This window comes from Furipterus horrens, unplaced genomic scaffold, assembly GCF_987537825.1.
Source record: "Furipterus horrens unplaced genomic scaffold, mFurHor1.1.pri manual_scaffold_4, whole genome shotgun sequence".
Taxonomy (NCBI): Eukaryota; Metazoa; Chordata; class Mammalia; order Chiroptera; family Furipteridae; genus Furipterus; species Furipterus horrens.
In genome coordinates, this window is record NW_028327174.1 from 27,782,343 (window position 1) to 27,804,054 (window position 21,712).

The window sequence follows — 21,712 nt, forward strand, 5'->3', positions numbered from 1 at the left end:
CCAAACTGTTCCCAGTGATGTAAATACCCCCTCTACTATGCCCTGCCCCACCGCCTCTGAGGAAACTCACAGATGTGACCCATCCAGTTACTACTATATTTGTTCCAATGAGAAAGCAGGAAAAGGAGAGTCTCAGTCAGGTCATATAATTGCTTTATTGTTACTCTCTTGTACTGTTTCAGTGTCTCCCAGAAAAGAAGAACCCATGTGGCAGGGAATGTGGCTAAGGGACCTGCACTGAGCCAGCAGCAGCCACAGAAGAATCCTGGGGTGGGAATGAGCACTGGGACCCAGGCAAAAGGATGGTTAGTGATTGTTTTCCCATTTCCTGGCCTATAGTTCCTCAAATGGGAGTAGAAAAAGCAGTATAAAATGATTGTATGTGGAGGAACAGAACTTTGAAGGTTTGGCTGTGATTGGGGACCAGAAGGAGTGGGCAGGATTAGAATCTGGGGACCACTCTGAGAAGGTGTGCAGGAGAAGATGCATCAATAAGAGGATGTGAGGGGTGTTGGGGAAGGGGCCCAGCTGTGATCAGGGAGGGGAGACAGGGAGGAGGGACAGGGCAGAGAACACAATGGAGAAGGTTCTTCTAGGTGGCAAGGGCGGGGCAGGGCTGGGCGGATGCGCTCATTCTGTCCACTCTTTCTTAATTGACAGGTTCCACTCCCAGGTGAGGTGGTCGTGCTTGTCATCATCGGTGAAGAAGGACTTGTTGTGGTAGGTGCCTCGGGCCAGCATGCCTTTGGGAGCCTCCTCAGTCGGAGTCAGGAACTCATATTCTTCTGGCCGAGGCCCGTAGCTGCCAACCATAAATGTGGCTTTATCCACTGGGCAGAAAGAAACGTTCATTAGGGCAAGAGTCCAACAGAGAAAAAACAAACATTGAGAACTGAAGAACTGGAGCAGAGCTTACAGGAATCAAAGCCAAGAGCAATGGTTTACAAGCCTGGCTAAACATCAGATTTACCTCAGGCACCATTTTTTTCTCATTAAAAAAAAAAAAAAATCTGAGTGCCTTTTAATACTACAGTTTCTTTTGACCCACCCCCAGAGACTATGGTTCAGTAACCTGCTGTGGGTCCCCCAAATCAGTGTTTTTAAAAAGCATCACAGCTGATTCTGAGTATCAGAAAAATTGTGGACTCAGTGCCCTAGATCAATGGACATGCGGAATGTTTTTATAGAGATGTCGCCGATTATACCATAAAAAAATACCAGGTGGTCAAAGGTAAAAAGTTCTGCCCTGGCTGGTGTGGCTCAGTGGATTGAGTGCTGGCCTGTGAACCAAAGGATCACTGGTTTGATTCCCAGTCAGGGCACATGCCTGGGTTGCGGGCTGGGTCCCCAGTTGGGGGCATGTGAGAGGCAACCACACATTGATGTCCCTCTCTTTCTCCCTCCCTCCCCCTCTTTAAAAATAAACAAATAAAATATTTTTTAAAAAGGTATAAATTTCCAGTTATAAGGTAAGTCAGGCTAGGGGATGTAATGTACAGCTTGATATCTATAGTTAATAATACCATATTTTGTATTTGAAAGTTGCTAAGAGAATACAGTAGTCCCTCTCTATATCGCGGTTCCCTTATCATGGCCTCACTCTATTGCGGGATTTTAAAAAATATTATATTTAATTATTTATCACGGATTTTTTGCTATATCATGGGATTTTGTGATACTGTATACGTATGTTGTTAAAGTTACGTAGGTTTAAGAGTGTAGAATAAATGTAAGGTTCCTACTTTGTGGGGGGTCTAGAATGTAATACCCACGATAAGTAAGGGAATACTGTAGATCTCACAAGATCTCATCACACAAAAATAATTATAACTGTGTGTGGTGATGGATGTTAACTAAACTTATTTTGGTAATTATTTTATAATATATGTCAAATCATTTCTTTGTATATCTAAAACTAATACGATGTTGTATGTCAATTATATCTCAAGCAAAAATAAAATTCAAACTAGTTGAGACAGACCAGAGTTCTTTTTTCAGCTCTGCAACTACCTAAGTCATATAACATTTTTGGGCCTCCATTTCTTTTCTATATAATGAACTTTAAGTATCTTTTATCTACAGACTATCATTCTATAAATATATCAGTTGGGGGAGATAAGGTAACAGCTGCTGATCAGACTGAACAGAATTCATGGGTGGAATAATTGAATGGAAGGGGAAATCAATCATGTGGTTTTAAAAAAGTAAGAATTTGGACAAATGGTGAAAATAGCCAGAGAAATTATTAACAGAAGAATAACTGGGATATAAATTAAGAACAAGTAGGGGACTAGAAAGTATAAATTCAGGCAGGTAGGTAGATAGCAGGCAATGCGTTGTTAGGTGTTGAGTGTTGTGAATAATTCTGAAGGAACAACTACAGACACATCATAGCCCTCTTCCCTAAGTGAGGCAACAACATAGGCTCTTATGGCCAAAGGAAAACAGGAAACTGAACTATTTTTTCATAAGACTAGGTATTGGAAAGACCCATTAAGATCTTTCAAGTCAAAAATCTTCTGTGGGATCTGAGTAACTGAATGGTTCTCTATGTTTTGCCAATTTATCGGACAATTTCTCCCCTCCTCCTTGCTTCTTGATTTGGTGGAACTGACACATTACTGCTCCACATCTTTCTTAGGAAGAAAGATCCTAAAGTAAGAAGAACCATCGAGGTGCTTCCATCAGCTTTTCACTTGTCATTTCTCCCCGCACATACAAAGGAAGAGAACTGAAGACAGGTTCCCAAGGCATGTAGAATTGAGGTACCACTTATTAAGAATGACTGCCGATTAAGTAATGTTATATCATTTTTCTATTAGACAGCTTTTCTCAATTCCAGAAAGATTTCTTTTTCTTTTTCTTTGTTTAGGAAATTAAGCACTGACGCCCCCACCCCCACATCGCCAACGCTCATTCCCAATAAACACACATGTCATGGATAGCTTTCTTGTCTTGGATTTCTCTGACTCTCAGGTTTACACCTGTGAAGTGCCTTTAAAATAAACAAAAACTTTTGGAAGTACTTTTATGTACATTATTTTATTCAAGTTTATCTTGGTTACTCTTCCCCTTTATGAGTAAAAAAAATGAATTCCCAAAGCTGAATGCTGACAGTTAGTGGCTGGCCAGTCTAAATTAAGTCTCCTGAATGTAGGTCTTGCTGTTAACATCAGAAGTATTTGTGTGCATTGTCCTAGGGTGAACATCCACAACTTAAAAAAAAAAAAAAAAAAAAATCAGATTCTTATATGAGTCTATGCCTAAAACTTGATAATAACCTGAAGTTTAAGTATTGGTGAGAGGAAGGTTTGGGGACAGTGTAAAGTGTAGGTCCCTTACCTTTCACCCCAGTCCGGTAGGTGTGCTGAACATATTTCAGGCCTGACACAATGTCTCTGTTCACCTGTAGGTGGGAAGGATCCAAACAATTCAGATTAAAGAGGCCTTTTTATTTTTCCTCATTATTCATTCTGATCCTACCTAGCTGAGTATCTCTGAGGATAAGAAGACTGAAGATTTAGTGCAGAATAAGTGTTACTATTACATTTAGTGTGGTGGGATGGCAGAGATTGGAGAGCGGTGTTCACAAGATCCATGTTACTAATCTGGTTTTAATCATTGAATACTGTGACTTTTGCTTTTGGGGAGGGGGTGGTTAATTAAAACACTGTCTCAATATTCTTCATTATGTTTCTCTTTCCTCAGTGGTTTTGAGCTCCCCCTCCCTGATACTACTGGCCAGAAGACTGTCCTTGTCTTAGGAAAGGTCACAAAGCCACCAATGGAAAATATTATGTAAATAGCTGAAAATCCCAACCTGAAGAATGACCCACCTAGCATATGAAAGACAAACAACAAGAAGAAAAGCCATAATGGAAAATTAGGTCTAGAGGATGGTTGTGCCTTTAATGTAGGTTTAATTGAGGGTCCAGAGTTGAGGAGATGAGTCACAGGAAAACATCCTCCAATATGTAAATAATGAGTAAAAGCCACTTGTGTCTGGCAGGTATTTTGGAAGTCTGTCATTTTCAGACATTGTCTGAGGTCATGATACTTTCCCAAGCCTTTCAAAGAAAATTTCACTAAAGCAGAATGAAAATATAGACAGTCCAAGCACTTTGTTTTTCTATTAGTCATTTTACCTATGACCGAACTGGGTTGTCTGTTAATTTTATATGGTGGTCATGCTTATACAAACAAATTAAAGTGGATATTGTGTCATTATCTGGAAGACTTGGTTAATTGTTCACTGATATGAAGAATTTAAGCATCTTCTAATAATTTCTCCTCCTCGATAATTATGGCTCTTTTTGTTTTGGACAGAATAATTAAACCACTCTGTCAGTGCCACATTGTTGGTAACGAGGTAGCATCACAGTGACTACTGCCAGCTTAGGTTCTAGATGGTCACTCAGTAAACTCTGTAGTATAAACCCATCAAAAGCAGACAAAATAAAAACACATTGGAGAAATTGTGATAAAACAAAACCCAAACTTTCTAATTAATCTGACTCCCACATGTGCTTCATAAAAATAGGAAAATTAAATGGATCTTTTTAGAAGTCTCTAAGGTGATCCTTTGGGCTTCATAGGAAATGTGGTCTGGTGGGGATAAGACCTAACAACAGGAATGATGGTGGCGTAGGGATAAGGACTTAAAAACAAAGGGTTTCCTGTTTTCTACTGCTTCGTAGAATGTCTGTTTAATATAAATATGTTTGAGATGGATAAAAGTATGAATATTCCTAGTATTTTCTTCCGCTGTCTAAACACCCCTTCCCTTTGTCTCCCCCACACCAAGAGGAAGAAGCCTTGGTGATATGAATACATGTGAGACCTGTGGAAATTAGAGACACCACATTTCTTTGGGAGACAGAAGAAAGAAAAGCAGAGACTGAAAGAACCATTCCAAGCCAAATTGCTGAAGAGCGTTGTGAAGCTTAGGTGGAGAAAGAACACTGAGCACAACTCTGCGAGATAAAGAAAGAGGGTTTAGGGACATGTTATTGGTGTTAGACATACAGATTTTCTTGGACATTCTTCAAGTATAGAGTTAAAATGCTCTTTAGTTATTTTCAATTTTGAACTGCTGTTTCTTCTAACAGTAGTTTCATGCTGGGACAGGCCAGAGTGGTTCAACTCCATGTGGATCACCCTCAGAGAGTGACCTTCCTCCCGTGAAAGACAAGGCTAAGCCTTGGAAATGGATGGGACTTGAAAACTCCTTTCTGGGCCCTCCTTCTCCATCACCTTGATGTGTCATCCTGACCACTGAGGACCCACTACCTCATTCCTCCTCGGCCTCCTCACCCATAGCAGGAGCCCAGGCTCCAGACCTTTCTCTCTCATCTCATTCACAGCAAAATTTACCTGTCATGCTTTACTTATTTTTTTTTTTTTCCAATAAAAACAGGCCTACTAAATTGACAATTGAAGGCAGTAACATTAAGGATTAAAAACTGACTGCTGTGTAACCTTTGCTAGGCATATTTGTATGCAATGTTTTACCAAACTCTCAGGTGCTTTAGGAATAAACAGTAAGTACTACAGGAAACAAAGAAGTGAACCATAGCTCAGTGCCTATTATAGATCAGGCATCAACAAATATTTTCAGAATGAAACAATTTGGAGGCATATTTGCATGTGGTAGAGAGTGACTGTTCACAGACCCTGAATCATACTCTGCACCTTGGGCAAGAAGGGCCTGGTGTGTAAATAAAGAGGCAGGTGGGGCGTTCCTTGGCAAAGCCCAGGCCCTGGAGGATGTGACTGAGTGGGAATGAGGGCAACCAAGGCAAACATAAGCAATTAAGAACAAACAATGAATTTCTCGCCTATTTGTTTTCAAATTCAAGGTTATGTTACTCCTTGATTTTGGCTGCTCACTGGGATATGTGCCTATTATTACATGTCAACTTATCTCCCAGTTTTGTGCTTCATCTGCTCCACAACTAAATTATAATTCCCAGTTATTTACCAAGGACCACACTCCCTGGTTTTATATCATTATTGAGCAATTAGAGCTGAGGCTCTATCTGTTCTATTTTCTTTTCTTCTTAATTCATTCATTCATTCATTCATTCATCTATTTCTTAATAAATATTCACTAAATATATACCATTTACAAAGTGTTGTGTGAATTATTGGAAAGAATGGATATATAATCTTCCCTTATCTTGAGGTGCTTAAGCTATATATGGGGAGAAATGACATAAATGGTACAATATAAGTCACTGTGTGCCTTGCTAATGGGACTATTAGGTGTTCACAGAGAGAGAGAAAGAGATCCCATTGGCTTAAGTGATCAATGGAGGAGATCCTGGCTGGGAAAAGGCAGGGGGCAAGGGTGTGTTTCAATAGGTAGAACCCAGAGTTGGGGAGAAGACAGTCCATCTCCAGGGAAAAAAAGAAAAAGAAAGCATGCCAACAGGGTACTGCAAGAAAATAATTATTTTTCTTTCCTTGATTATAGAAAGGATTTAAACTTTATGAAACATATAGGGCAAGATACTTACTTTGAAGTGAATTTTGACTCTATATTCGACACCTTCCTTTAGCACAAAAGTTTCTTTTTTGAGGGCTTCAAGGTCCCCTGTAGAAGTGAATTTAGAAAGAGTTTATTTATTTATACAAAAGTTGATAAGTGATGTTTAGGCTCCAAGGCCCTTGCTGGGCCCATCAGAGTGACAGGGTTTTCAGGCCCTCAGCTCAAAGAATATTTAAAATTCGTGATTTGAAAGGACTGCAATCTTACAGCTAGATATAAAAGAAATATGATTTTTAACTTGACAACAACCCTAAGAATTTACAAAACATGACCAGTAATGAGTTAGATACAAAAATAAGTCTTTTCTAATTGCCAGTAATAAAAACAAGTTTTAATCAACCCTCTTAGAGGAAAGTCTGAATTATCTTTCCATTTACTCTATGGAAAACGACATTACATATATGTGGTTAAACAAAAATATGATTAAATAATTAAAGAATATGCCTCTATGCCTCAAATAGAGAAATAAAAGGAAAATATTATATAAGAGTACCAGCTATTTGTTTTTGTGGATTTGATCACATTTGTGGCATTTTCCAGATTTTACAAGTGCACTTGCTTTGATTCCTTTTTCTCATTCTAAATAAATTTTCACTTTTGTACTTAATTTTGTATTTGCAATTTCATATTATTTTTCTTAAGGAAAGTCACTTAAGTGCTTTGGGTTTCATAACACTGGGACCTGCCTTTCATTCCTGTTCCCTGGTTAGAGAGAGAATCATTCTCTGTTCTTCCCCTTATGTGACCCTATATAATCTGACATTCAGGAGTGAGTGTCAGCTCTGTGCACATGCTTCATGCTCTGGGCTGGTACCAGCATACTATATATATCTGGGGTTCATCTCAGTTACTTCTCTGTGAGAGAAAACCTAATTTGGGTTTCCTGGTGTTGGGAAAAGGGACAGAGACCAAGTTTTTCCTGCAATAACCTCAAGCCCCTTGAAAGAGAACAAGTTTCCTTAGCACTAATTCAGACCTTATGTTACAAAATGTCAGTTGTACCTGGTAGCATTGCACAATTTCACACAGGAAGAGGCCTGAGTCTTGGTGAGAGAGAAAGAGAGTGAGAGAGAGAGACTCTCCTGGAGAGATGTTAGGTCCTGGGGGTAGTTGAATGTGTGTATCTGCTCTAATGATTTCAGTTGAAGAGGAAGTATCTTCTCAGCATCTGATTTCCTCCCTTTGACAAAAAAGCCCATATAAGGTCAAGAGTGGATGCGTTCTGTGAGAGGGGAACTACCTTGCTGCTAAGCCTGCTGTTCTAGAGTCATGCCTTGTTCTGTCTCAAGGGTTCACTTTTTAAAACTGGTAATAATTCTTTTTTTTCACTAAAGATGTGCCTTTACCCCCCGCCGCCCCAGCCTCCTCATCCCGTGGCCCTTATTTCTATCAGATGCCCATTTCCCCCATAATACCTGCCTTCCCAACATCTTCTTTTCTCCTTAAGACCTAAGTCTCAGGAAAGGACTTGACCCTCGTCACAGTAAAGTGAAAGAAAATAGCACCTTTACTTGTACATTTTCTTGAGAGAGTACAAGAAGCTGCTTATTGAAAAAAATCAGAATTTCAAGCTAAAATAATAGCATTTAACAGTGGGATTCCTAGCAGTATTCAGGAGGTCCTAGATTGCTTCTTGCCTTTATATCTATAGCTGATATAAAATCAATACTTTCTCTGTCATTTAGATTGTGTAAATAATACACTTCTGGAAGCATACATCATGCTTCTTAGTATTTCCCTCTTTTTACATGAATAGTAACTCTGTTATTGCATGCAGATAAAAATCTGGAGTAAATCCGATATAAGTAAATACATCCAGTGCCTATGTTTGCACTCTCTTCAGTCAGAGACAGAAGTTGGGCTGTCGGTGAGCATGGGCAATACTGTGTACGCTGAGAGCAGTGGTTTGTGAACAGGTCCCAGCACATGCATCTCAGGGATTCACCTTAGCAGGTTTCCTTTTGCAGGGAGAGGGGACAAAGAGCAACTTTCTCCAATGATATCATTAGTTCCCTTTGAACAGAAGAGATGTGTCCACTTACCAGTGAGGTCCATGGTGATTGGTCCTGGGGCACTCTCGCAAACCAGGGTGAGGCGGGTGACAACAACATTGGGGGCTGTTGGGTCTGCGGATTCAAAATGAAATGTAAGCACAGGGAAGAGACATGTATGTACTCTGTGTGTGTGTGTGTGTGTGTATGCATTTCAATTCGGAGAGTGGGAATATTAAAAGAAAGGTGATAGCTCTATCTGGAGTAGAAATGGAAATGGTAGCTTCACCATGCTTCACCACAATGGCCTTATAAATGACAATGACGTTATTATCTGCTTTGGGCACTTGTAGGTCCATCTTAATTACAAACAGCAAAGATTTCCCGAGTGACTATGGGTAAGGTGCTCTCCTAGCTGGGCATGGCCCATCCGTTTCTTTGGGCCGTGTCTTCCTCTGCCGCAGTGTACGTGGAAGTGATGATTGTGTAGGTAAGGAGTGTGAAGGAGAAAGAGAAGACAGGGAGAAGAACGTGAGAGAATGGGGAAAATACAATTCTAAACGGTAATCTGAAATTCTTTCTAAATCCTCCCTATGTGTTATTTTTTCCTTGTTTCAATGCCAACTTGCACCTTCTCTCCAAAGAAGATTTAATTATACAGCCCATAACTTTATTCAACATAAATACATCATGATTCGTTCACTTAACCCTGGAAGCACTTGGTACTCTTTCCTTTGCCCCGGCTGCTGAGTAGCCAAAATGTATGTCTTCACCTGACCCCCATCCCCATACACACATACCTGCTACCACTGGACCATCTCCCAGGAGCGTTTTCTTGTATTTAGCTAGACTTTCATCATCTTTGTCCATCTCCTGTAGCTCTTTTAGGGACTTCTGCGGTGGAGGCTTATAATTGAGTTTCTCGTCCAGCTCATCCTCATCCTCCGCCACGTGTGGTTCTGGGGCTTTTTCAGTCATTTTGATCTATTCGAGAGAGAGGGGATGATAGTCCATTAGCCAGAATTAGTGGGTATGAACAAAGTTTGTAGGGGTGCTGTTGGCATTATCTTTGACCTAATGGACTTCCATAGTTGTCAGTGGGTTTCCAGGAGATTTCCCCCTAATTTCACCTCATTATATTTCATGAAATAAGAATATAAGGCATTCTAGTCTTTTCTTTGGCACACCTGATTTTTTTTTTTTTTTTTTTTTTTTGTCCTGTTATGAGTACCTCCTGTTCACTGAATAAAACTGCCCAAAAAATTTCATTGGTGAATGATATGCTGCAAGTGAAACAACTTAGCACAAGTGGGCCTGAATAATGAACAAATAGGCCCAGTTTAAATAGTTATAGAAGTGATCCCAGTCCTCCAAATCCAGCCAGCCTTGCTAGTGGCCAAGCTCTGAGCATGTGCAATACCAGATACGATGGTTTCAAGAGACAGGTGGAGTGCTTGCCAAAGAAAATAAGCTTCTTCCCATTAATTGGCTCTCCCCCTGAACTGTAGTACCTTAAAGGTAACTGAGGAGAACTTGTAGGACCTCATGGTACCTGCTTGAGGTGTCTGAGTGGTTTCCACTCAACACAGCTAATAATTCCTTGAAGGCAGTTACCAGATTCTATGTTTCTCTTGAATCTCCCATAACACATGAAATACTTCAGGCATTTTATAAACATTCATTGATTCATTTACTACATTCCTCTGTTTACTTCTGTTCTTCTGAAATGACACAAAATAGCAAAGGACTCTACATTTTTCTAGACAAAATTGTAATTATGACTTTTGTACCCTTCCAATGATTTCCCATTTTTGGACCCAAGTCCCTTTTAGTACCTCCCACCCCTCTGCAGATTTCCAGTTGCCTTATGCCCTAACACCTCACCCGAGCATTCGCTGGAGTCTGTCTTTTTCTACCATCATCTACATTTACTTATTTTGTGTTTAAAAAATTGAGTGGAGATCCAATAAAACTATTCACATTTAAGTGTCAATGACTGAATAATAGGCTTAAAATTTGTTCCTGTTAAGGTATGTATAGTCAGAGCTTTTCAGAGCTGAAAGGAAATGTAGAGGTGACATATTCCAACTCCTCATTTAGTCACTGAGAATATTGAAACCGAGAGGGTAAGAGAATTGCCCTAGTTCACAGAGCTAGATGAGATGCCCTGTCCTAATAAAGAGGAAAAAAATCTCTACTGGAAGAATTTTAGGCCCCAGAGCTGGAGCTATTTGGGGAAACAAGGGAGATATTTGGGCAAATAGATAATTTCTTGATTTGTATCAGTTCTACCCTGAGGGTAACTCCTTCTCTGCCTGTGGGTAAAAGCTTCATTTGCTCCTAAGTGGCACAATTATAGGACAAAATCTATCACAGTTCATCCTGAGTGACTCTAAACTTCTGTAAAGTGCCCTGAGAGTGAAGTTATCTCTGGCCAAAATCAGTTGTGGTTTCGAGTTTCAATGTCACTATCATTGGCAACAGAAAGAAAAATAATTTGGAAGTCAAGTAAAAGTAATTTTAACAGAAAAAAGAAGAGAAAAAGAAAATGGTATCTTTTGGTTCATTGATTCTCTTCTCACAAAATAACAAGCCAACCACGATGAGCCTGGATCAACTCTGAAAACAGCATCGAAATGCCCAGGTCAACTTCCTCTGCAGGAAGGAAACATGTTGGCTGTTCCCATGGCAACTCTTGCCTTAGCTGAAGAACAGCTCTCAAAGCTGAGCTTCTAGAGAACAGCACAATAAACATAGTGACTAACTCAGTTCATATTCCAAACGACACTCAGGAAAAGTGAATGGACTGGCTGGAAAAACAATGAAGGAGGCCATGGGTAGAGGTTGTAGGTCAGGGGTAGTTTAAGGATAATTGTTAGGGGGCAGATGAAGAGCAACCCAGAAGAGACCAGTCAGATGAGACAGATTCTCCTCTGCTGACACCCAGGAGCTTGGCCAGATACCCAGCATGGAGGTCACATAATAAACCAGTGGATGGAGCATCAGGAAGGCTATCTACACATGAAGGCATCTCAGTCCTTGTGGACAGGCCTTTTTAAAAATATATTGCTTGGTTCTAACAAGTCATCTGCTTCAAGTCTTGACTATTAGACTTCACACCCAGCCACTAATTAGCTCAAGGTGAGTTTCAGTAACCTGCAGGGAATTGTAATTCTGCACCCTCACATCTCAGTTTTGAAATGAGAACGAGAGAGAGAGAGAGAGGAAGAGAGAGAGAGGAGAGAAAGATCTGGTCCAGGGCAGGATCTGCTAACCTCTAAAAGTGTGATGATCATAGGCAAGTCAATGTATCTGTCATCTAGATCATGATCTTCTCATTACTAAATATGAGACTTGTATCAGTTCTACATTTCCTTGATTTATTGCAGACAGATACAATAATTGCTTCATAAAAATGAGACACCAATTTAAAGACATTGAAGAGCAGACGATAACGTGGGATTACTGTATGAATTTGTTGCGGTCAAAAGCGGGACATTCAGGAGCACATTAAAATAATTCGGTCTAATTATGTAGCAGAGAAAAGAGAGATATGAAGTCAGACAATCCAAAACCAGCTCATTATAAAAGCTGATTATAAAAGATGAAAATGTCATACTATGGCACATAATGAACTGAAAAAGCAGTACTCAGGGAAAGCCCCTGTAAAGCAAAATTAAGGTCACAAAGTCTTGGTGAGCACCTACTGTTTATAAGACACTGTGCTTCAGAAACTACTACTGATGCTTAAGTTACTCTCCAAAGCGGAGAAGGCGTTGGAGGATGAGCAATCTGGTTATACTAAAAAGGCCCAGCTGGTTTGATTGATAGTTCTAGATAACAAGTCTCTTTAAACATGTAATAAAAGTCATGGTCTTTATAAACAAAAACAGCAATACAGCCATGAAACTGTGCATGCAGTTGAATGGTTCATGGACCCCCTGAAACACTTCATAGATTTTACTGGAGTCCAAGATTGGAAACATGAAACAATAGTTGAAAAAGTTTCCTCCTCTCCGAAGCCTGGCCAGTTCAGTGACACAACTTGACCTCAAACTAAGGATCAAGTTTGTGAACACAAAACACTGGATATGTAAAAGCTGCAGGAGGCACCAGGCGACATTTGTATCTGAGGGAACATGAGCACAAAGCCAGGCAGAGGAGCTAAGGTGCCCAGGGAGCAGGTCTTTAGGAGAAGAGTTCTGTGGTCAGTCTTCTTGATTTTGGATTATTATCTTGTCACTGAAGTAGGTTTCATCATGTATGGGTTTGGGTTCTGGCTTTGTTACCAACTAGCTGTGACACCACTGAGCAGATATTTCAACCACTGTACATCTTCCTTTCCTTATCCTGGGAGGCGAGGGGCGAGAGCAAACCTTCTCTAGGTGCTTTCCTTTTCTAAGGCCTCTCCATCTCCGTGTTTCTCCTGACTTGAAGTCAGTGTCAGCTAAGTTGGCATTCAGTTACCTTATTTCTGTTCCTGTGAATATAAGAGACTACATCTCCGTTTTAGTATTTCAAACTTATGTGACTTCCCCTAGGGGAGCTACAGTTCAAATTCCACAATTTATCTCTGGGGACCCTCAGATTCTCCTAAAGCCCTAGCTGTAAATAGTTTATGTAGTTTGACAATGATTTCCCAAACTATATATTTGTGTATAGTTAGCACAAATGTCGGTTTTCTTTTGGGTGCTTGCTAATGTGAAAATCGAAACTTTGTGGAAATTCTACACTGTTTTATAATCTCATCATCTAAAGAATAACTGGTTTTCTTACTGATGGTAGTTATAATAATTATTATGCAGTGTTAAGTGCTTTTATGAGGATTACACCCCTTAGTCCTCACTGCAGATCAGGGAACTCTTCTGCAGCTTCAGGTAACATGCTGTGTGAGGGGCAAAGCGCAGGTGGTCTGACTTTCTGCTACTATGCTCTGTTTCTTCAGTTGTCCTTATTAAGAAGTAATAATGAAATTACAAAGCACACTAGTCACTTTGGGAATGCATACGGGTGCACAGACAGAGGTAAAGGCTTCATTGCAACACTCCACAGGGATGGCTTTAGCAAAGCAGGGAAGTGTCATATAAAAAAGGTTTCAGTGCAACTCTGCCCCCGTGTCACCTTGTGCAAGCCTCTGAACCTCTTTGAGCACTAGGTCATCCTCTGCAAAATGAAATCATTGCATTAGAAGACCTCCGAGGCCTGTTCTTAATCCAGTGATTCTAACGCTCCTTAATGTAAAGAGGAAGTGGAGGTGGGGTGGGGAGCACCCAGCGTATCAGCACAGAGCATTCTCGTTGAGCTTTCCTCACCTTCCAGCTTGCCCACTGGTTTACAAAGGACAGTGAGGTTACTAACTTGCGTTATGTCAAGTGCAAACCACACGTTGAATCTTCAATCTTCGTTTGTTTCACTGCATGTTTGTTTTCGTTGCTTATTGTTTTTGACTTTGGTTCTTTACACAGGAAAAACAAAATGGAGAGTTAACAATGATATATTTAATGAAGTCAAAATGGACTGTCAGGTTCCAAAGCACGCATGGCTTTTATTTCATATGCTTACTGCTCCAGTTCTATTTTCTACATTCTGGATGCCTATTCACTGATGAATTTTTCACAGTGGAACCTTCACAGCTCCATGTCTGCTATTCAGCGAAACAATGACGAGGCCTAGAGGTGCTGAGGTGGAGACTTAGTCTTCTCCGGCTCAATTAAAATGCCAAATTAAATTAAGATGGTTACTCATGGCATGAGTATGACGCAGCACAAATTAATGTTTTTGTTCACAAATTCAGTGGAATTTCCAAGGTACTGATGGTGGAATACATTTATGAATTGACACTAATCTCAGGATACAGCACACTGTCTCATTTATTAATGTAGTTCCAAATAAGTTGAGGGCAAAAAAAAGTGCAATTCTTGAGTTTATATGAAACAAATTATCTGGTTAATTCAGAGAAAGGCAAGTTTCATGTCTACTGGGGCATGGACTTTGAGTCTGGTGGGTCAGAGATTCAAAATGTGGTTTGCACTTGACTTATTACAGGACTAAACTCAAATTATTAACCTCACTGAGCCCAAGTTTTACCACGAGTAAAGTGGGAATAATAACCTTTCTTTCTGGGGTTGAAGAGCGGAAAGGAACATATGGAAAGTTCTAGGACTATACTGACCAAGAGTAGATGTTCCATAACTATCCCTTCCTCTCCTCCCTTTCCTGCAGTGCTGTCTGTTTTGTTGAACAGCTTCAGGGAAGTGAGGTAACTGCTTTCCCAGGCTCCAAATGCCTTCCCTTCGATCTGCAGTGTTGACAATATTCACCCCTTCTTCCTTAAAAATAGCTTTTGTTTCTTTGAGGAGTACAGAAGAGACGAGAAGTTCTGGGAATTGCAAAGATTGTTTATTAACTGAATCAACCTTAAAATGGGACTGTTATTATTCTATTCCTTTAAAAACCTTCCACATGAAGAATTTAATTTTAGATTCTAGTTATTGCTCCCTAGAGCCAGAGGTCACTCTGTGAATGATGAGAAAGGCAGAGCTAAAGGAGAGAATTCCCTCTGAGTCTGGAGCAAAATCTGTGAAGACTTGGACTTATGTCCTAAAGTTACCCGATCATGCATTTAGAAGCACAGGCCATGAATATTTGATAGAAGAGGCAGAGACAAAGGAGAGAGAGAGAGAAATGTGGAAGTACCAGAAGGAGGGGATTTCCATCAGAGGAGTACCTATGGAAGTCAGCTTCAGTGTTCTCCGGTCACCCCGCCATCTCCACTTCACAGATTCAGGCCGACTTTGGCCACACCTGGGGCTGCAGCTCTAGAGCAGGTCGTGGAGAGTTGGACCATCTCTGAAGGACTGCTGGCATGCCAGAGCTGGTCAAGGACTTGGGTCTGCTTTGCTGTCTGCTTGATGATTTGGCTTATTTGGGGCAACCAATTCAATCCTTTGGGACACCAGAGCCATCTGGGTTTTGGAGTTTTCCCTGGTGTTTCTGTGTTCCATAGTGATATGGAGGAACTGGTGCTTCCTACGATCCTCAGGGCTGCTCTCTACCATCCTGGTCCCTTGAAGAACATTCTATACTGCAAAGCTAGATGAAAGGAACCAACCCAGTGCACAAGGGCAGAGGACCTGCTTAGGTGCAGTAAACATTATAATAAATCCTCAGGAGTGTACAAATGACTGGAAGCAGAATTCTTTAATGTTCCCTTTGGTGGGAGAAACTATACATTATTTCTTGCATGTACATTCATAGTAGTATGCTCTTCTGGCCCAAATTCATATGGAAAAGAAGGGGGAACACGACTCCCCTTAAACTTCTCTGAGAATCTAGCCTGTGAAGTCACTGTGCTAGGCATTTTCACAAGTATTAGTCTTACACAGTCCTTAAAGAAAATTACTTTAAGGAAGTCATTATGAGGCAAAAGACTGTACTGCTGTAACTCACTACATTTACAGTTTTAAATGAAGCATGAAAAATTAGACAGAAGTATAGACATTTTTAAAACTACCACTTGTACTTAGAGTATCAATCCCTTTAAGAAAACCCAATTCCTTTTTACTGGCTTTGACCGTGGATACCAGAACGTAACACAGCCCAGACCAATTGAGTACTCATTGAATGAATAAATGTTGAAGTTTTAGAAGCAACATGAGACCTTTCTGTGGGTTTTCCAGTGTGGACTGACCCAGGACCAGGATGCTCAGAATGTGGGATTAAAGAAAATTTTTCCTTTGGGACATTTCCTTAAATGTCCTTCTGAGGCACTGTAGCTGTCCCCACCCCCTGAGCACCCCCACTATGCGACTTTAGTGGAGTCACTTAACGCTTCTGAGGCTTCATGTCTTCCCTGTGTCCTCCCAGGACTCAAATGTAAAAGTTTCTCACACCAGGCCCAACACATGGAAGGTACTCCTCATACGTGGGCTCTCTTCCTCAAAGTGCCTCTTTTTTCTCCTCAGGGCTTCTCTCTGCCTGCTAGCTGGAGTTTGTCATTTATTGGGCTTCCATAAATTGGCCCCAGTCCTCATTTTTTCTGTCACACTGACTTTGCCGGTGTTAGTTTCCACTGAAAACAGAACCTTGGTGTTGCTCGGAACAAACCTCCCCAGGGACAGACTCATGCTCCCCCAAATGAGGGAGAACCAAATTTCAGTGCCTGGGAGATGCCAGCCAGTTTTTGTTTGGCTGTGACATGGTTATTCCATGTGTGCTGTGTCTGTGTAGCTCAGACAGGGACTTGGAATTTCCCACATCTCCCGAAAGTGTAAGATGATCTTGTTACTATGCATGGGTCATATCTACATTGGGAGGGAAAATCTCTTGTAAATGGAACAAAAACAAAGCAATGGCAAACATAGATGATACCTGCTTGTGCCTGGACTCTTTGGGGCCAATAGAGATTTCTTGATTTCTCTTGCTTGATCATTCCTGCAGTGAGAATCCAACATGCGAACCCTGATTTCAGTGGCTCTTGGTCTTTATGTGAAGGGGTGACTATAGGAACCCCTTGTGAGAGCAGTTTGCCTTCCCCCACCTTGACCAGAGACCTCGTTCAGGGTTTTATCAGACCCTTCCCACAAGTTACCCTACATTTAGAGCTTAATTACAGGTTATGTTAATAAAACGTGCTGACCGGGACAGTGTTGAAAATGGGAGACAATATTTCAGGTCATGCCTAGAGCACTTCTCACGGCAGCCAAACTCAAACCTCATGGACCAGATGTTCTAGCTGGGTCCACTTGGATTTTTCTAGAATCTATTTCTTAATAAATTATTCAGTGTCTGCCATGCTTGCTTCTAGTTCTCTCACACATAAAGACCTATTCTTTTGCAACAACAGCAATTATCTTTCTGCCCATCCCACTGCAGGAATTTAATGTGAAGTTTTTGTTAGTGTTGGCATTTCCAGCGCTGTATGACTGAAGAGTAAATAACCATGCATTCCGTCTACCGTACTTGCCCCTTGATAGTTAAATAAATCCCATTGTACACAAAAGGGAGGCTTTCATTATGCATTTCTCTTGGATTACCAGAAAACTCTTTAGTGGAGGACTGTTTAATGTTTGACAGATCTGAACCATTTTTTCCCCTGTTTCAATCAGTCTCTTTAAGTTTACTTAAAAACAGGAAACCGCACATCTCCACCCCAGCACCACCCCAGCAGCTCCGGCAAGTTCCATATCAGTTAGGATCGATATAATTTTTGCTTCTGAGCCTGGTGAGATGTCTGCTCTTACCTGGTAGGAAACCCCTACTCTGGACCTGACCCTCCCTGACATTCACAGTCTTTCTCCTGCACGTTCAGGATTTTATCTCCTGGGCTGCAGGCTCCTTCTCCTCCCTCACTGAGCTGTCCTGCCTGAGTCATTGCTACCATTCCCTGCTGTGACTTCCCCTTCTATGCAGAACTGTTCCACAGTCTCCTTAGTACGTTCTTATCATAAAATTTGTTTTAAAGAAGAACTGCTCCTCTAAAAAATAATAGTAAACTGTAAAAGGCTGCAGCCTAGTTTATAGATTTCCTATGTATTTCTATGTGCCCACCTGCAGCCTTCCCCACCCCACGGATTTCAACTTACATTCAGTGGTTCACGTCTCTGTCCGGGGTGCCTTTGTCTCTCAACTCTGACTTCTCAGTACTGGCAGTTAAAACAGGAAGGAAGTTAGTGACAAAAAAAAAAATGTTTTAAACCTACTAGAAGAGGAAACCCTGGGCTGTCTCAAATCCTGTTCTGTACTGCATATCTCTTGATCAGCTAACTCTGAGCAGCATTCTTGTCAATTAATGGCACATGTGAGAGCATGACTGGCCATGAGAACATGGATATGCATGAGTGTTCATGCAAGGGAGTGGAGCCTGCAGCCATGAGTGCTATGAATAATTGTGCGACATGTCTAGAAATCAAGCCACTTCAGTACGTGAGCTTACTGAGGCATCTAGTCTAAAACCAGGAGCAATAAATTCCACAGGCTTTACTTGATATCACTAACTTCTGTTCCTGTGGGGTCTCTGCCAGCTTCTTTATCAGCCAGATATGGTGGAAGTTTGCTGGCAGCGAATGTAGGGTGCTAAGAAATTATAAATATTAACTGCATATATTTGGCCCTAAGTTTTAAAATCTGTCCTCAAACAGATTTTTTAGAGTTTTTTCAGTCATGATTTCAAGATGTAGCTTTGTATCACAGTACAAACAAGCAAATGTTATTTGTTGTAGTTTTCACTATTTTTTCTTTTAAATAATAAAAAAAAAAAGCCAAAGTACTGCTTTTGATTAAACCTAGTAATGCAAATTTCAAAGTAAAGTAACACTTCATTAGTTCATACTTTTCTAACTCAGGATTTGTGAGAATTTAACAAGGACTGAAATCGACTTTGTACCACATTGAGGAAATGGTTTGTGAACTAATTTAAATGAGAACAAGTTGCAGAGGCCATGTTTAAGCCATTTGAGGGAACATACACTTTTTAAGCACCCAAGATACATTTATTTACTCTACACATTTTCATAGCTGCTGTGATTAATAAATTCTTCTTCATGGTAATATCTCAAGATTCCATATTTACATTGTTTCTATGTTTAGAACTAGCTAATCAAACATGTATACATGAAGAGACTGATATTTATTTTGCTGTCATTTAAATGGACTGCATTTTGTTCACTTCGTTTTGTAAATTGATGGCCCCCGATATATCTCCTCTCTAGTCAATAGAACTGAAACAGTCAATGAGATGGCGGTCATTTGTTGGGAGAAAGGAGCTTAAGCTATAAAAATAAAAAGAGGAAAATAGTATAAAAATAAAATTAGCAAAAGTACTTAAAACCAAATATAGTTGTAGTAATAAATTTCAAAATGATATAGATAGATTGATATAGTATCTGACTATTGTGTTATAAATAAAAGCAAATACTAATTACACAGAAGACAGTATATTTTGTAGTTCAGTGCTCTCAAGAGGGGACATGTTTCTTCTTTCAATAGTGTTAGCTGAACTCCTCTTTTCTTCTAGGTACTGATGTTTGTGACCCAGCGGTAGACAACAGACAAACTCTCTGTGCTGTTATGGAACTTATGTTCTAAGGGAGACAATTAAAAAATAATACAGGTAGAATAAATTATTTGGAACAAAAGAGATTTAAAAATTGGAGTCGTAGCTTCATGGTCTATATGTTACTTCTCATGCCATTTTTCGTGCTGTTAGGGAAAAGTCCTCACTACTCAAGCAGGGTATTTTTTCCTGCTAAGCCTAATGTGCCCTCACAGTTTTCCTTAGTGCACTGCAGTTGGCACAAACACTGGAAAATAAAAACGTCCCTAAAGAATGCCTGTAAAATCAGAGTGTATGTGTGCAGTGTGTGTGTGTTTATTGGGGAAGAAGAGCACATTTATGACTTGCACTAAATTCTCAAAGGGGCCCATGACCTCAAAAGGATTGAGAACTGCTAATCTGGGGCCTCTTCCTGATAGATCAATAGAGTTTCAGTAAGCTGGAGGACAATGCCATGTTCCCCTAAAATATCTTCCAATATCTTCACAAATATCTTGTGACGTCAAGGTAGGGATCTACTCGAAATTGCCATTTCTCATTTTTTTCTGTTGTAGTTCATTTTTCACATGTACTTGTCGGGTGGAAAAACTGCGATTAAGAGACTTCTTAAAGAAGATGAAAATAGATTAAGAAAGAAACTGGGAGAAACAAGATGGCGGAGGAGTAAGTGGAAGCTACACTAACTTCCTCCCAGAACTAGTCTGGATTTACAACGTAATTTTGGAGAAATCATCTGGAATAACCAACCGAACACCAGCTGGAGAGAAGTCTTATAACCACGGAGAGACAGAAAAGGCCGCTACATCACAACGTGACCGGTAGGGAGTGCGGAGACGCGGAAGGGCTGGCGGGGCTCACACAGGTGGCAGCTGAAGGGACTGAGAAACAGCTCAGCAGCCGGGGATTCCCCCTGAGAAGGGCAGGGTCTAAACCCCCAGCTGAAATTCCCAGCCTACAGCAACAGAGTGGAAAGTAAAATAGTATCCAGCTGAGAAAAGCGAAAAGCCACAGGGTTTCTTGCTAGCCAGAGAGAAACAGCTGGAGAAAAAGAGCTCTTAAGCGGATCACATACAAAAATATTCTGCCCCCACTTACCCTGGGCACAAGCGGAGGAAAGGCAGAGAGGACTGGAGATGCTTGGGGAGAGTTTGGTGTGGTGGCTTTGAGGGGAGAGCTGGGGAAGCAGCCAACCAGGTCCCAGTGCTGACTCATCCCCAAACTGCAGGCAGACCATTCCTGGCCAAGTGGCATCAGCCTGAGGGGAAGCAAAGGCCCTGCCTACAGGAATTAAGCTGCCACACCCACGGTCCTTAAGCCTGACAGCTAATCACTAATTGAATAGATTAACAACTAAAGAAGACTGACAAAGGCTGTAGATCCCTGGAAGTCTCCAACAGGCTGCCTAGGCCCAGACTGGTACAGGATCTGACGCCACCAGGGGCAGATCCAGGAAGTGCAGATCATTCTAAGAAGCACCAACAAACAATAGGAGTCACAAAAATGGGGAGACGGAGAAACAACACCCCATCGAAAGGAAAGCTAGAGTCCCCAGAAAGAGTGCTAAATGAAATAGAGGGGAGCCAACTATCAGATATGGAATTGAAAGCATGGATTATGGAGAAGCTCAATGAGCTCAGCGGAAACTACAAAGAACTCCAGAAAAACTACAGTGAACTCCAGAAGAACTATAAGGAACTTACTGAGAATTATACCAGCATCAAAAAGGACATGGAAGCTATCAATAAGAGCCAGGAGGAAATGAAGAATACGATCTCTGAACTGAAGAACACAGTAGAAGGAATTAAAAGCAGGCTAGAGGAAGCAGAAAATCGGATCAGCGAGCTTAAGGACAACATAGACAAAAACTCCCAGACAGTGCAACAAAATGAAAAAAGGCTGAACAAGACTGAAGAGGCTCTAAGACAGCTGCAGGACAACATGAAATGTAATAATATCCATATCATAGGAATTCCAGAAGGAGAAGAAGAAGAGCAAGGGATAGAAAACCTCTTTGAAAAACTAATGACAGAAAACTTCCCTAACATGAAGAGAGAAAGAATCATGCAAGTCCAGGAAGCACTGAGGGTCCCAATGAAGATGAACCCCAACAGGCCCACT

General features: G+C 40.8%; 1 protein-coding gene across 2 annotated transcripts; it reads right to left on the reverse strand.

Moving 5' to 3' along the window:
* Window positions 1-136: 136 nt before the first annotated feature.
* ARHGDIB (Rho GDP dissociation inhibitor beta) lies at window positions 137-18,227 on the reverse strand. Of its 2 annotated transcripts, XM_090272884.1 has the most exons (7): window positions 18,126-18,227; window positions 16,912-16,974; window positions 9,342-9,525; window positions 8,593-8,676; window positions 6,519-6,595; window positions 3,343-3,406; window positions 137-830 (listed from the first exon to the last, which is right to left on the reverse strand). In XM_090272884.1, exons 3-7 carry the CDS (start codon window positions 9,517-9,519, stop codon window positions 631-633), a joined length of 603 nt encoding a protein of 200 aa, XP_090129010.1. In that variant the 5' UTR covers window positions 9,520-9,525; window positions 16,912-16,974; window positions 18,126-18,227; the 3' UTR covers window positions 137-630. The 2 variants fall into 2 exon arrangements, with proteins under 2 accessions (XP_090129010.1, XP_090129009.1); XM_090272883.1 differs by lacking the exon at window positions 16,912-16,974 and having other exon boundaries at window positions 18,126-18,224.
* Between the last annotated feature and the right edge of the window lie 3,485 nt (window positions 18,228-21,712).